The sequence below is a fragment of the Amphibalanus amphitrite genome, unplaced genomic scaffold (genome assembly GCF_019059575.1).
Source record: "Amphibalanus amphitrite isolate SeventyFive unplaced genomic scaffold, NRLGWU_Aamphi_draft 000666F_arrow, whole genome shotgun sequence".
In the NCBI taxonomy this organism is placed as follows: domain Eukaryota; kingdom Metazoa; phylum Arthropoda; class Thecostraca; order Balanomorpha; family Balanidae; genus Amphibalanus; species Amphibalanus amphitrite.
In genome coordinates this window covers 54,005-70,410 of record NW_024882160.1, presented here as the reverse complement: position 1 = coordinate 70,410, position 16,406 = coordinate 54,005, and the positions used below count along the sequence as shown (strand labels likewise).

At 49.6% G+C, this 16,406-nt stretch overlaps 1 protein-coding gene across 1 annotated transcript in view; it reads left to right on the top strand.

Moving 5' to 3' along the window:
* Nucleotides 1–16,181, top strand: part of LOC122364275 (hybrid signal transduction histidine kinase B-like) — a 59,179-nt gene extending 42,998 nt beyond the window's left edge. The window contains exons 2-4 of the mRNA XM_043334496.1: nt 6,335–6,765; nt 14,047–15,180; nt 15,461–16,181. Of these exons, the coding sequence (XP_043190431.1) occupies nt 14,047–15,180; nt 15,461–15,793 (1,467 nt within the window). The 5' untranslated portion in view covers nt 6,335–6,765 and the 3' untranslated portion in view covers nt 15,794–16,181. The remainder of the gene's footprint in view (nt 1–6,334; nt 6,766–14,046; nt 15,181–15,460) is intronic.
* The last annotated feature ends 225 nt before the right edge of the window (nt 16,182–16,406 follow it).

Below are 16,406 nucleotides of genomic sequence, written 5' to 3'. Positions count from 1 at the left end.
GCTGCGCCTGTAGAAATTGGGCAAAATTGGGACGGTACCTGAGGCTGTAATGTGGGAGTAGTGACCGGAAAAGAGACAGTCTGGGGAATAAAACGGACAAAAAAGACGCAGTCTGTGGGATAAAAATGGCGTACGAAAACATTATCACGGCCGGAAATGACATCTGTGTATAATACAGCCGGCTCCGGGAACTATTTCGCTGCTGACAGCTCCCATTTGTTGTGATGGGGTCTTATGCTGCTGATGACTCAGCTGGTTTATAGCCTATAACGAGGCCCAGGCTCGCAAGTATGTTTGCAAATATATATGATGCAAGTGAGACTCTGGGAAATTCGCTCTTGCTTTAAAGAGTTGAAGGTATACCGCTAAAGCTTACCTGTGTACTTTTAAACGTCTGATAATGCGACTGAGACCGACGACTGAGGTGCACGACCGTCAAGCAGTCCAGTATGATGTATTTACCAGTGTCTACTTCTATCTATACATACATTTAGAATAGTGACTGAAGTGTTCGACTCTACATAGTTCTCTCACAAGGGCAGCGGCTGAGGTGTCTGTCACCGTCATTAAGTAGGCATCGGGAAACGATTTGGCGGGAAATGGGAGCTGGCTCATTGAGAAATCGGTCATCCAGTTCCCAGGAAATGATTTCAAGATGATATCGCTACTGCTCTCAAAGTTTTGCACAATACACTTATTATGAGTGTTAAACGATATAATAAACCAGTAAAACGCCTTTTGGGCGAAGAACGAGCGAGCGAGATAGTGAGCCCTGCACGTGCAGAAGGGCGAGAGGGTACTTCCAACGGGCTTGCGCAAAGCACCCTTCTAACCGGTCGCTAGCGGTGTACCAAATTTGAACGCAATCGGCCCAGCCGTTCCTGAGATCTGGAAGCGGCATTCTGCACGTGCGCACGTGCAAACGGGGTCCAAACTGACTTTTGCACGGCACCCTACTAACCGGTCCACAACCGTGTACCAAATTTGAGCGCAATCGGCCCAGCCGTTCTCGAGATCTGGAAACGCCCCCTGCACGTGCGCACGTGCAGTAGCACCCTAACCGCAACACATGGGAATGCATTGCCTGGTGGGTGCCTACCTGTATGCCAAGTTTCAGCGAAATCGCCCCAGTAATTACCGAGTTACTGAAATGGGAACAAAGTTGGGACCTCTTATTGTTGTATTTTGCACGTGCAATGGGGGTGACCCACATGCATGAAGAGTATCCTATTTTTGGTAGAAAGGATGCAGCTACCCCATAAAAATTACCGCAAGTCAATCGCCCAAGCGGCTGCTGAGATATGAGCCTCTCAAAATCACTACTTTTGTAAAACAGTTTGAACACCCTTGACTTTTCACGTGGCACGTGCCACGACGGTCACTGAGATGTATCAAAAGTAGTCAATTACGGGGTAGAAGGGATGGGGCTACCCAGCAAAAAAGACCGCAGGCCAATCGGTCCAGCGGTTGCTGAGATATAAGCCTCTCAAAAGCGTTACAGGCCGGGCCGGGCCGGGCCGGGCCGGGCCGGGCTGGGCCGGGCCGGGCCGGGCCGCTCATACTGATATTTTTCCGTTATATTGAAAAGACTCGCTTCGCTCGCTGCGCTCGCTCGCTCGTAATCATTTAAATGGGCAGTAAAACTTATGTCGACTATCTTTTAAATAGTTTTTAATTGCAGTAATTGTTTTACTTTTTATTTATGGTTTAATTTCATCCAATATTTTTCCTATGGACATTATTCCCATGACACCACCGGTGAACTAACCAATGAGGATGTGTCCAGCTAATTGCCATATCGCTGTTACGAATGGTGTTTGCTGGCTTAGTTATATACCTAACTACCTAGGTGACAGAAATACAGCGCATGCATTCTGCTTTATTTTATGTGCTTATTTACCAGGCATTGTTTTTATTCGACTCTGCCAATTCATGACATTAACACACTTATGACGAGCGGAATAAATGTGCTGCCTTAGTCTCAGTCTGTCTCCTGAAAAGTCTCGGCTGTTTTTCGGTTGGAGCGGTCGAGCCACAGGGGCTACTCTGCTGCTGTTGAACGTGATCCTCCCTCCTCTCGCCTCCTCATCACGCCTTGACCCGACGGCTGCGTCCCACAGTCCATCATCGTCGGCACAAAGCGACGGACGTGCGGCTCTTAGCTCAGGCCTTCAGAGCTCCGGCCCGGCCAAGACTGGCCATTACATGCAGGCTGTTAGAGCGTGGTCCGACACCCAAAGACTCGCAGACTGTAGATACTGGTCGTATTTATAGAATATATACACCAGTCTGCTGTCTGACCTTCCACTTTCCAGTTAACAGGCTGCAGAGACGAGTTTTTGACAGACAGCCATGAGAGCTCATTGCTGGTGCCATACAATTATTTCCCTATCCAAAAGCGTGCTTTAGCTCCGATTGAAGTATGCCGTTTGAGTAGTTTTGCATAGGATCTTGTTGGACTTTTTCTCCAATTGATATTGTTTCATTGCTTTCTCGGTTCGCGTGACTGCTGACAAACAGCGCTGTGGAAGATGGAAATTTATCCGCGGGATATAGCTTGGCGCTGTGGGAAAGCGCTGCTTAACCCTCGCCCGTATTGGTGTTTTTCCAGCCGCGAACGTATAAGGGGGGGGGGGGGGTCCGTTGGACCCCCCTTGCCGTTTCGCCCCTGATCGAGCTATAGCTTCGCGGAAAAAACGAGCGTGTTGCCCGTGACGAGAGGAAGCCGATGATACCCAATTTTAAGGTCCTAGGTCATTGGTTGACCTTGCAGGTCAGGTCAATGACCCAAAAGTCGGGAAAATCGGGACCTGTTAGAACGTCGTAAAGTGTGGCTGCTACGGGGTTTTTCGGGGTGCTGCTCACGAATATCATGCTAGTTTTGATCACAGATGATGTCTTCATGCATTTAGGCCAGGTCGGGTCAGGTCAGATCAGGTCAACCAGTAAGGGTATTCGTGGTAGGTGGCAACCGCCTCTGACAGCTTCGTAACATGTTACGATGGCACCAAAACTACTTCATTAATGTTCATATGGTTGCTAAATTCGAATTCAGCTCCAAAAACTGGCATAGAAACATGTAAAACTCGAAAAAGTGAGCCGAGGTCATCAAAGGTCAATGACCTGACCTGACCTTCAGGTGACCTTGACATTCACCCTAATGCATGGGGGCAACATCATATCACATGTTTGAACGTTTGAAACCACGAAAAGCTTGCAAACGCGCGGCTAATGCGAGCCGACATACGCCGAATCGCGATTCCGGCCAAACATGGTCTCGAAAAGTAGGTCACAGGTCAAAGGTCATTTGGGTCAGGGTCATGAAATTTTCAGGGTAGGTGTAAAATTGATGAACGCGAGGGTAGTGAAAGTTTCGTCGCGATCGGCCGCTTTTTACGCGAGTTATTCGCGAAAAAACATGGGGGGGGGGTCCGTTCGACCCCTCCCCCCCCTATACGGGCGAGGGTTAATTGCCGATCCCTCTTGTGCCGGCCTTTCGTCGATGTTACCGGCCCGATCCGAGCCGGGAACTCCTCGATTAAACATCCCTGCCCCCTCCCCTGAGTTATGATCGCGGCCCGTACTCTCGCTATGGGGAGGATGATCGCTCCATCCTTGGATGAAAAATAGATCCCGGCCCGGCGCCGACCGCATTTTTATCGCACACAGCGGAGCAGTTGGTCGGCGTTCGAATGACAGGCCTTATCGGGTGCGCTTGGCATACGTAATGCGAGAATTGGATGAAAACAACTCTTTATGTCTTTGTGTGTGGGGATGAGTGCGGGGCTTTGATGCTAAAACTGTGGACTTTGGAAATCATTCCATTCTCAGGCTACGGTTATTGAGAACATTAATGTTTTTTGGAGTTTGGAGCTCACATCAGAAACGTGAGAGATCATATTATTTTCCATAGCTGAGTATTTTGCCAAAGCTTTATTGCGAGAGACCATTTTCATTTTATGGACCACACTCTGTTGATGGACCAGCTGTGATCTGATACAATAGGCCAGCGAAAGAAGGCTTTTGGGGCAGCACAATTCAATTTACTTGTTGTTGACGAAATATCCAGCGCCACTGTGTTCCTGCTCACAATGCCCTGACACGAGAAACTGTTTTTCCTCATTTCTCAGTTCAAAACTTAGCGGGCATAACTTAATGTCTTCCAAGTTTAAAAGAATGAAATCAAATAATGGCAAATGTGTTTTACCACGCAACGACAAGGCAGGCTGAGCGAACTTTTAACGAGACTACCAGAACCGAAAATAGAAAACTCCTTTACCAAGTCGCATAGAAGATGGATAGAAGCATTGTATTTCTCATTCATAAGCACTTATTTACTCGCACTTGCCATTTCAGAGTTATGAATAGCTGGCTTTCATTCGATAAGGCTAGGCTACCTACCTACTTGTTTTGTTTTGTTGGGCTAGGCTTTTTTCGGTCCAATGAGACCATTTCAGAGCCGGAAGGATGATTAGAATTGGGGGGGGGGAGACTTTGGTCTGGGCGGGCACCCTGGTGACTGGTGTGCAGGTGCCGAGCCCATGTCACAAGGACAGGCCACTCAGCACCCCTGAACAATAGTCCTTAGCCGGGTCAAGACATCCGGCTACGGGCCTGCACCTAGGGGATTCACCCGCATGCGATAAAGTCATCTGTCCTGTCCGGGACATTAGACAAGGGGTGGAGGCATGGAGGAGAAGGATTTGAATATCCTGAGGATGGAAACGACGGAACAGTGTGGGTTATCTACCCACTTGTGGGATTTTGTACCTTCTTCACACCCTCGCTCGCCCTCGCCATGGGAATAGCGTTGGCGCTCGCAGCCACCTCGCGGGGGCTGTCTCAACCAATGTTTCAGAACTCAACCGCCGGATGCAAAGACTGGACGCAAAGACTGCTCAGCTCAGCAGAGGTAAATGTTCAAACGCGATCGCAGATAAAAGACGCCGTCTATATTTGTATATACCTACCTATTTGCAAACAACAAAAAGTCATTTAGCAGCCGTTAGTCCTGTTGATTTTTTTTTTTTTAATCCGCTGTCGGTTGAAAATCTCTGAAATGAGTTTCATTTATGATCAATGAAAGGAACATACAAGCCCGGTCGTTTCTGCCACGCTGCTAACTTGAGTTACCATCCGAATTTCGATCCCTCAACTCTATCCTTAGAACGCACAAATGTTTCTCCACGCCTCAAAGGAGCCGATCTGGCCCAAGACGGTTACCTTCATCCGACGTGAAAAGCTCCTCAAGAGCAGGCCCATTGTGCGGTGAGGTGGCCGTCTGGGTGACTGTCCATCACGAAGGGCTCAGCCCAGGAAACACAGCAGGGTGTCCGCCCTGAGCAATGTATCCCCCTGATCCCTATCGCCCTTCCGTCTCTGAAAAGGTCTCGTTAGACCGAAAAGGCCTAACTCTACAGAGCAAAAACAAAAGACCAGACACCGTCTATATATATTTATATATCCTGCAGGCAAAAAGGTAGATGTCATGCATGGGACCGTCAGTCCCGTAACCCGTTGCAATTTTTAAACCCGCTGCTGGTTGAAAAAAGCTTATATGTTTCATTTATTATCTAGAATCGCAAAGCTGTTGCCAATCTTTTAATCCTGCCCTACGCATGGAGGCGAAAGGCTATGAAAGCATATAAGTGATTGCCTAAATAACCCATCTGCAGTTGACGGTTTGTGGCAGTGCCCTGCCTCTAATATTGTGAAGCATCAGCCATTTTTATTTGAACTGGCCTTTGACATTATCGGTGACAGCTAATCCATTGAAACGTTTTATATACACGAGCATGTGCTAGTACCGCCTCTTTAAAAAATGTCCGTTTTATAGATTAGGAGCCTGTGAGCTACATCGCAAGCCTCCTTCCCCAGGAAGCCGTATAATAAAAATGGCCTGCAACCCTGTTAATAAGCATAAAATCGACAATAATGATTTAGTTTTGTTTCTTTACTCGTGTATGTCACAGAGTATATCAAAATCATGACGTTTTCTGTCCCGAATTATTATCGACACTTATTGATAACGTTTTTTTGTGATGGTCTATCTCGCTGGGAGTGAGCACGCTATGATCAGAAACACGCAGACTTTCGAATAGATTGGTAAAACAAAGCAACTGAAGTACATGTATTGATCAACGGAAAAGTAGACATTCGTTGCTATGTTCCATTTGTTTATGAATTTATAAATGAGTAGTTAAACAGCACAAGTATTAGTACCTAGATGTTTTTTAGTAAGTCTGATCAACTTCTCGCCTGTGCGTGCGAACTTGCAGTGGATTCTGGGAGAGCAGGGGACATTGTGATGAATGTGTGATGGGTCGGTTCACAGCCCACTGCGCGTGGAGAGACCGCGCGGCGCGGCGCATCGCTGGGAGTCTGGAGAGAGCTCCTATAAGACGGCGACCAGCGGCGGCCAGCCAGCAGTTCGGCGATCACTTCCGGGTGGCGACTCAGGCGGAGTGGAGCTCATCCTTCAGAAATTGCCGCTGGGACACGGAGACGAGCAGTTTCGGCGCCCGAGCTGATACAGAGAGCAGAGCTGTGAGCAACGCCAAGCAGCTTCAAATCTGGAACGAAGAGCTGGTCTGTGGGTCGTCCGGAGCAGCTTCGAGCCTGACTCCGAGAGGTGTGCTCCTGCAGTGCGCCCGGCCGCGCCGGTGTGACAGGCTGACTGGCGAGTGACCGTTCTGCCGTCGCCCCACCCACATCCGCTCCATACCGGGGGCGGTGTCATCGAGCCTGAGAAACTGTGCAACAGAGGTAAGTCCAAGGCCGTACCGCAAATTAGATTGCTGGCCGACTAGGTCAATGATTGATGATGATATGTCATGCATTGTTTAACGTTAGGCACGTTTGAAGCACGTTTGTTGTTACTGTTAGTACCTATGCTTATAAATGTATGGTATTATAAAAAGACAATTAAATTCCAGCTCACTCCGTAACTCTACGTAACACTGCGTAACTCCGAAGACGATGCAAGCAAAAATATGTTTTCGCTCAATTCAATTTTGCATCGTTTTAATAATAATACATTGCGCACCAAACATTGGCCAGTATGCAATAAGAGCGGCCTGATTCATATGCTGCTCTCCATTGTAATTCATTGGCTGTTTCGCGTCTGAGTTTATTACAGTTTTAGTATGATCGATGGAAGTTCACAGACAATAGGAAAGCTTGAAGATGTGTTATACTGAGCCCCATTGGTCATTTCCAATGATAAATTGAGTGTCAATTTGAGTTTCAGTAATGACTAATAGACCCACGCGATTGCTATAGTTTATGACCGGGAGGAAAACTACGAGAACGCCACTTGAATGTGAAGCGTGCGCTACCCTTGGCAAAAATTCGGTCCCAATTTCGTAAGTTTTGTAACACCTGAAAAGTAAAGGCATATTCTTGTTATTTATCACTCCCGGTCAGCTAAAGAAAGCATGCCTCAATTTTGAAGTTGTATTTAAAAAAATGGTTTTGCGATCCATGCAATCACTTTTCCTTGTCTGAGTCTCTCAAGTTGTTCTAGGCATGTTGAGTTAAAACTTAAAGTGGCCCATTATTAGACCGCCTAAAATATAAATGTCACACTCGCTCAAATTTACCTATTAGCCATTTTCACGACGGGCTACCCGGCGAATGCACCTGATTTGACCAAATCTGCACCTAATTTCTTTTACAGCAAATATCTTCATTTTATGAATTCATTTCAGTGTTTTAATCGATGATGCTCTTTGATAATATGACAAAGCAGGCATATAAGCAATTAGTGCAACCCTAGCTGATAGCTGCTAAGAGACACACTGAACCTGATTTGACCAGATCTGCACCTAATCTGTACCACATGCGCACCAAATGTGTACCAGATGGCCGTCGTGAAAACGGCTTTTGTTAACCCGCGCGGGGCTGGGGTCTCCAGCCGAACGCGCGGGGCTGGGGGGGGGTAAATTTTACCCCCCCTGTTATCTCCCAAACTAATGGTCCGATTTGGAAAATTCAAACGCCAATCGAAAGCTCTCATCACGAACTACTAAAAACATGTACTTAATTTAAAGTTTGAGGTCAAGGTCAAGGTCAGGTCAAGGGTATAAATTGCAAGTTTCTACAGTATCGGCCTTGCACCGTAGTTGCCGAAGAATGGAGTCATGGACTGAGACTGATCGCCCAAAACGTGTTCTTAGGCTACCAAGACAATATTCGTTGCATACAATATCATTCAGAGGTCAAGGTCAAGGTCAGGTCAGGTCAGGTCAGGTCACCAAAAAACAAAATATAGAAAAGGGCATGTGCGACACATGTTTTATGGGTCATTTTACTCATAGAATTCAATAGGCACACTCAATAAGTGATATGGACCACCTCTGGATGAATTTCAGGTCGAGGTCAGGTCAAGGTCAGGTCAAGTGAGGTCAAATTTTGAAGTTGGTTGTTAAGGCCTAAAAAGGTGTCTATCTGATGCAGTTTTTCACGGCGAATCGAATGGTGCTATTTTTGTTTCCGTACGAGGTCTAGAACTTCCAAAAAAGTCATTTTTCAAAAATTTTGTGTGTCGTGACGTCATAAAATTTTGAATAACTCCCACATTTTTGAACCGATTCTTCTAAAATTTGGTATGTAGGTGCACATAGACAACTTCTCTGACATATATTCCGTTTTTTTCGATAGACTCAAAATTTTGGATTTTATAATGATTTTTCCAAAAAAGTCAGTTTTTTGAAAAAATTTAGGCCAAAATCCAAAATTTTCAAAAAACCGAGATAGCCATTTGATAGACAAAGTAAAATTACGTATAACCTTTTTTGTTACGTCTTGATTCCTTTAAAAATGAAGATGTTAGCGGCGTTTGAACTTTTGCCGTTTTTGAGGCGAAAATGGCGAACATGACGTCACTAAAACGTCAATTTCTCAAAAATTTTCCGACGGATTTCGCTCAAATTTTCAGGGAACGTGTCAAATTGATGTAAGAAAAGGTACTGAAAGTTTGGCGGCGCTGCGCGCCGCCGTTTTTGAGATATCGCAAAAATTCGCGAGGGGGGGTAAAATTTACCCCCCCCAGCCCCGCGCGGGTTAACATCTAAACAAAGAGCTTTTATGATGGACGCGTCTGGTGACGTTTACTCAGAGCATATTCGAGATAGCATCGTTCAAGTTATTTTAAAGGGACGTCTGCTTTTTAATGTAACACGGAGCATCTTCATATCTCAGTGACACAGTGAGCTCCTGTCGCCACTGACAGCGTCATTCTCGTGCGGTGGCGCTGCGCTCACTCTCGCTGGAGCCGGGAGAGCTCCCGTAATTCACACGGGATCGCACCGCACACACATACTTTCCATTTCCATGTTCTCGGTGGAGCGCTGCGCGGCTGACTTGCAGCGTGGAGTGAGCAGCGCGCGCCGGCAGTTATCCGTGAGATAATTGCCTCGGCGCTGTGCGGCGGCTCGCAGCTGCCTCCCACGTGTGGGCCGGCCGTGCCGCTAACGACCGGACAGTCCAGGTGACCAGCGAAACCCGCGGGGGGAGGGGTGGCCAATAGCCATCCCGCCGCCGGCGCCAGGTGGGGCAGTCCGTTGCTCGAGGGGCGGTGGGTGCGTGGAACCCGAGGGACGAGGCCACAGAGGTGTCGTCACTGAACGACATTGCATGGGACACCGTCGCGTCGGCCAGACCCCACCTAACCCACGGTGTTTGGGTAATAGATAATGAGGTCCGCTATGTGGACCTTGGCTTTGACAGTGGCTTATGGATCACGCTCTTTCAAATGACTGCTAATAATCTAAAGATTGGGCTGGAACCCACATAGCCACTTGTTCAGTGCCTTGTTCAATAGGCACAAGACCGATTTCCACCCATCTGACATCCATCTGCACGCTCATCCAGAAGACAATGTTCACGGTTTGTGCGGAGAAAGTCAGGGAGATGTGGTATGATGTGTGGCGGGATATACACCCGGCATGACGTGTGTGTAGTAATGTGGAACGTTATGAGCGCGTTTAACGTTATGACGGCATCATCCCGGGCAGCGATGCAGGGAGAAATGGTGTGACAGACTGCAGCTCCCGGCGCCCAGTTCAGCCCGAGCGGCTGTGAGGCTCAGTTTCTCGACTTTTAATACGACAGTCATTGCAGAGAATCGGTCATCGAATGTAAACGTTATCGCTTGCCTATCAGGGCTTAGTATCAACGTAACTCAATTGCCTCTCGAAAGGGCTCGGATATGTTTTCAAGTGTCTTTTGAACGCTGAACCACCTTCCAATCGCGCATTGTTACCTCACTAACACGCAAGTTAAGTAGGGGAGAGCGGGGAGAGTTGTATCATGTCCAAGTTGTATCAGGGCGAATTGTGCGAAACTTATCCAATTGATGGCGCTCGTGACATGACCAGCCGACGAGGTTTTCCGGGCGCCATCTTTCCCTGTTCTGTCGTGTGGCTGGGTGGACGCGTCTCGAGGTGAGAGCCGATTTTATGTTTTTTTAATGTCATTCTAAAAAAATAAGTTGCAAGAAAATGTGTGTTTTGGACATTTAGATGTGCACGAATTTGAAAGATCTCCGTAGCGGTGGTGAGGGTAGGTTCTAAGGCTGCGTGAGTGAAAATGGATTTCTCCAGCTGTCCGCTGTTTTTGAGTACGAGGATGTTTTTCCAAGATGGCGGCGAGGTACATGTTGTATCAGAGCCGGGTGGGGTATGTTGTAACATGTATGTATGTATGTATGGGTATGTTGCTTTTGATCGCGAAAGCTAAGCCCTGGCTCGCGTTTGTAGGTAGCTAGTCAATACTCGTTCCATTTTGGCACAATGTGTTGGCTTCCTTGCTCTTAACGGGCCACTTTTGCGTCTAGTCTGTTGATGTTTCGTTCGTTTCGATGTTTCGTTCGGATTGCATTGACCTCAGGGGCCCGGGAACGATTTTCAAGTTGGGGGGGCGAGCCTAAAATACCTGACATGATGCATATGAAACAGTGGCGTTGCTAGGGGTCTAAGGGGACACGTACCCCCCCCCCCCCCATCGGGATAAAGGGGACCCTCGGGTCCGAGGGGCCCTGCGGCGCCATTTGACCGCTGAGGGTTAACGATGGCCATATTTCTACTCAGAAGGGCCCCATGGGGCTCGTCAGAGCACCTCATGGGCCCTAAATAGCCACACTAAGATCTCCATAAGGGTCCGACGCCGGCGTCTGAGGGCCTCTTGCGGCTTTTAAGGACACCTTGGTGATCTCCAAAGGCCCGTTACTGGCCTCTGAGAGGTCTTACCGGCCTATGAGGTGCCAGTTCTAGGGGCATCTCCCGCCTATGATGGTCCCACACTTAATTTTCTGAGGGCCCCATAAGGGCAACTGTGGGGCCCTCGTCGGCGCCTATGAGGGCCTGTCTCTAAGGACCCCACAGGACTTCTTCTGCCGGCGTAAGGTCCCCTTGCCGGTCACTGAGACTCCCTGCCGGCTTGTAGAGAGTTCGCGTCAGCAGCACTAAAGGCCCCACACCCGTCTGTAACGGCCCCACACCAGCGTCTATGAGGATCCACAGCAACGCCTGTAACTTGTAAGGACCCTCATCGGCGCCTCTGAGAGAATCACACTAGCACCTCTGAGCGCCCACACCGGCACCTGCATGGCGGCCCCACACCAGTGCCTCTAAAGGCCCCTTACCGGCGGCTCTGAGGCAGGCGCGGATACAAGGGGGGGGGCCATGGGGGCCATGGCCCCCCCCCCTTGGCCGATTTTTTTCAAAAATAAAATAAAAAGTTAACCCTCGCATGTGTGCGGCGTTTGCCAGCTTCTAATGTGTAGGGGGGGGGGGGTCGGTTGGACCCCCCCTTGCCGTTTGGCCCCTGATCGAGCTAGAGCTTCGCGGAAAAAACGAGCGTGTTGCCCGTGACGAGAGGAAGCCGATGATACCTAATTTTAAGGTCCTAGGTCATTGGTTGACCTTCCAGGTCAGGTCAATGACCCAAAGTCGGGAAAATCGGGACCTGTTAGAAAGTCGTGAAGTGTGGCTGCTAAGGGGTTTTTCGGGGTGCTGATCACGAATATCGTGTTAGTTTTGATCACAGATGATGTCTTGAAGCATTTAGACCAGGTCGGGTCAGGTCAGGTCAGGTCAACCAGTAGGCGTCGTGACGGGTATTCGTAGTACGTGTCAACCGCCTCTGACAGCTTCGTAACATGTTACGAAGTCACCAAAACTACTTCGTAAATGTTCAAATGGTTGCTAAATTCGAATTCAGCTCCAAAAACTAGCCTAGAAACATACATAAAACTCGAAAAAGTGACCCGAGGTCACCCGAGGTCACCAAAGGTCAATGACCTGACCTGACCTTCAGGTGACCTTGACACACACGGGAGTAACATCAAATCACATGTTTGAACGTCTGAAACCACGAAAAGCTTGCAAACACGCGGCTAGTGCGAGCCGACATACGCGAAATCGCGATTCCGGCCAAACGTGGTCTCGGAAAAGAGGTCACAGGTCAAAGGTCATTTGGGTCAGGGTCATGAAATTTTCAGGGTAGGTGTAAAATTGATCAATGCGAGGCTACTGAAAGTTTCGTCGCGATCGGCCGCTTTTTACGCGAGTTATTCGCGAAAAACCATGGGGGGGGGGGGTCCATCCGACCCCCCCTACACATGCGAGGGTTAAAAAGTTAAAAAGCTGAAAAGGGGGCCTCCTGAAAATAAAGTGGCCGAAATCCGATGAGTTTTTTTTTAACCTACCCACTTAGTTATTTCTTAGAAGACTAGCTGAGAAGACTTCTTTGTTAGAAGATTGGTAAAGCTTTTCATAACTTGGAGGTCTCTTATACTCACAGAGATGACCACTTTTACAGGGCCTCCTAACCTGCACAGAGGGCCTCCAAGCCTGCACAGATGTTGAGATGTTGCCTGAACAGCTAGATAAGCTCAATAGACGCAGTTTTTTTTGGGGGGGCCAACAAGTGGGAAGATGGGGCCTCCAACAGGTGGGATTAGGGGGGGGGCCTCCTGGTTTCTAATGGCCCCTCCCTTGGAGATTTTCTGGATCCGCCCCTGCTCTGAGGGCCCTACGCCGGTGATTCTGAGGGTGCTACCGATAACCGAAGGCACCACACAACACAAGCCCTTAGTGTCGCTGAGCTTTAATCCCATACCGGCCCTCCGAGGGCGCCACGTCAGTGCACCCATTGCCCCACACCCCTCCATCACATCCGGAGCGGGTAAACTGTGTTATACCTACATATAATAGCAACGATTTTACCACCGTTGTACGTTATGTAGGTATTTCCTATTTCTCAAAGTTGACTCAAGCTGGTGCAGTATAAAATCTGGCCTGCCAAACTTATGGTCACGATCAGGCCCAAATCAAAGCGGGATGACAATAGTCAATAGCAGATGTTGTCAAATCGATACCTACTGTATCAGCAGAAACCATTCAGATGGCAAGGAAAATGCCATGTGTTGATGCGTAGATGTATGAAGGAAACAAGAAGGAAAAAGGTCCGGAAAAGGGAGGAAAGATCTTTTCTCGCTGCCTCAATGTTGAGGGGGCGCCGCCCCCTCGGCTCTCAAGTTGGGGGGGCAAGCGCCCCCGCTGCCCCCCCCCCCTGTTCCCGGGTCTATGATTGACCTAAGCTTGGTCTAATAAAAGTGAAGCCTTTGAGCATATACATTGTATCAACCCCATTTAATGTTGTTGTTATGCTCAAAACCAGTAGCAAGCACACTCCCTGAAACGTGAAATACCTAGTGATACAGATTACCCCACCATGTGATACAACTCACCCAAGCCATGGGGCAAGTTGTATCAAAAACATTGTTCTTTTCGGCAGACCGTAGAAGAAAAACTGGTAGAGGTAGCGGAAAAGTTACTTTGCACAAAAAAGCAGAAGAATCAAGGAAGGAGATAGTATGGAAATAATGAGTTTATCACGGATAGTTACGAGGTTATGGGTCTCGGAGTAAAAACTGATACAACCCACCCCACTCTCCCCTAACTAGGACAGCAGCGAACTTGCTGCCGACAACTTTTCGCCCCCGCCCCGATGATTGCCAATCCCGTCTGTATTTTGTTTCAGATGCTGCGGCACGACACGATGCTGGTCGTGATGGCCGCGATGGTCTCCGTACCGCTCACCGCTGCCCAACGACAGGGCTATGGACCACCGCGACCACCAAACACTAGTGTGAGATACGTCAATACTCCGCCACTTCAGCCGGGGCGCGGGGCCCCTGCCAGGCCCCAGCAAAACTACGGAACTCCAGATAACGCACAACAGAGTTACCGGGCTCCAACGAATCCACAACAGGGTTACGGAGCTCCAGATAATCCACAGCAAAGTTATGGAGCTCCAGCAGCTCCAGCAAACCCTGCGGCCAATAACGGAGCACCTGCAAAACCCGCCCCCAGTTATAATGCTCCCGCTAATCCTCAACAAAATTACGGAGCTCCGGATAATCGTCAACAAAATAATGAAGCACCTGTGAACCCTGAGCCAAGTTATGGAGCTCCAGCTAATCCTCAGCAAAACTATGGATCTCCTGCAAACTCTGCGCCCAGTAATGGATCTCCTGCCAATCCTCAGCAAGATTACGGAGCTCCAGCTGATCCTGAGCCTAGTTACGGAGCACCGGCGAGCCCTGAGCCTGGCTACGGAGCGCCGGCAAACACTGAGCCGAGACCCGAATCAGCTCCTGTTGCCAGTAAGCCTGGCGGAGGCGCTGCCCCCTCGGCCGAGTACGGCTCCCCGGCGGCCCCCGCCCTGGAGGGCTCGCTCGGCGGCTCGCTCGGCGGCTCGCTCGACTACAGCCTGCCTGTGCTGGCCGGCAGCAGCGGCGGCAAGTGTCGCGCCGACACCAAGTTCATCCTGACCTGGACCAAGGCCGTGCTGCCCGTGACCGTGTACGACTCGCGCAGCGAACACGTGCCCACCACGCTCTACAAGTACATCACGGAGACGGAGCAGTTCCCGGTGACCGTGGTGCGCCTGGAGACGCGGACCGAGACGGCGCGGCCAGAGTACCGCGAGGAGACCAAGATCACCTACAAGACGCTGACCAAGCTGCTGCCCCAGGTGGACGTCGTCACGTCGACGTTGCTGATCCCTGAGGACGAGCACGTGACGGTGACGGAGACGGACCACGTGACGCAGACGATGCTGCAGCGCTACCCGGTGGAGGTGACCTCCACCAGCGTGGTCAGCGTGCCCAAGGTGAGGGGTCAGACTCTGAGGGACAGGGCGCCGGGGAGAAAGGAAGGGAATGTGCACTGATGTGGTAGGCTGTTGCTGATGCGTAATTATCAGTACTTAAATTGTTTGGTGTCCTGGCAAATGGCCTTGAAACGCCAATGAAATCTTAATATGTTACAGATTTTCTTGAGCATCTCTTTACCTCCTGCTTTTGACCTTCTCTCCGGCCCGCCCGGTCGATCCAGAACTGCGTACCAGGACTGCGTTTCTGACCCTCACCCTCTGCGGCTCCGTTCCACAGGTGCAGACGTCCGTGTTCACCGAGCAGCGGACCCAGGTGCAGACGTCGTTCGTGACCAGCGTGTTGGCCATGGTGCAGACGGAGACGGTGAACGTGCCGCAGACGCAGTACATCACCACGGTCAGCACGCGGCTGCAGCAGGTGACGGTGGACGTGACAGTGACGGTGCCGCGCTACCAGACGGTGACGCAGTGCTACCCGCCGCCCCAGCAGCAGCAGCAGTCGTACCAGCCACAGCAGCAGCAGCAGCAGCAGTCGTACCAGCAGCAGCAGCAGTCGTACCAACTGCAGCAGCGGCAGCAGCCGCCGCGCTACCGGCGCAGGCATGGCTGAGGACAGGGGCGTAACTTTTTGGTTTTCGTTGGGGGGGGGGGGCAACGCTGTCAGGGGCGCCTTTTTAAGGGCATGGGGGCGCCTCCCCGTTACTGTCTAGAAATAAGTCTTATTTCAGTTAACGGCAGCATTTTTTTTTACCATAGCACGTTGTTTTTGTGCCGTCGTGTTTTGGCACGTTATGTTGCAGTTTTTTCTGAAATAGCGCCCCAAAAGCGCGGAATTATTTTGTAACCAAATACATTTTGAAAGCACTTTGGGGACCAGAGACCGGGGGCGGGTAGTGGAATTGGGGACCAGGGTAGTGACGCCTTATTAAACAACGCATATGGTAGTTCTTCTAAAGAAACGAGACGAACTGATGAATTGACAAAAAGAAAAGAAAAAACAACTGATAAAAAGGCGAGATTAAAGAAACAAATCTGTAGAACTTCACCCAACGCAGAAGCAAGGGACGTTTTTACGCCTCCCCTTTTAAGTTAAGAACACACTTCATACTGCATCTTTTCCGCACGTGTTCTAGAAGCAAACCAGTGGCAAAAATTTGCCCTCATCGAAAAAAATAAAAAATTGCCCCCCCCCCCCCCGCCCGCGCCGGGCCGGGGGGGGGAGT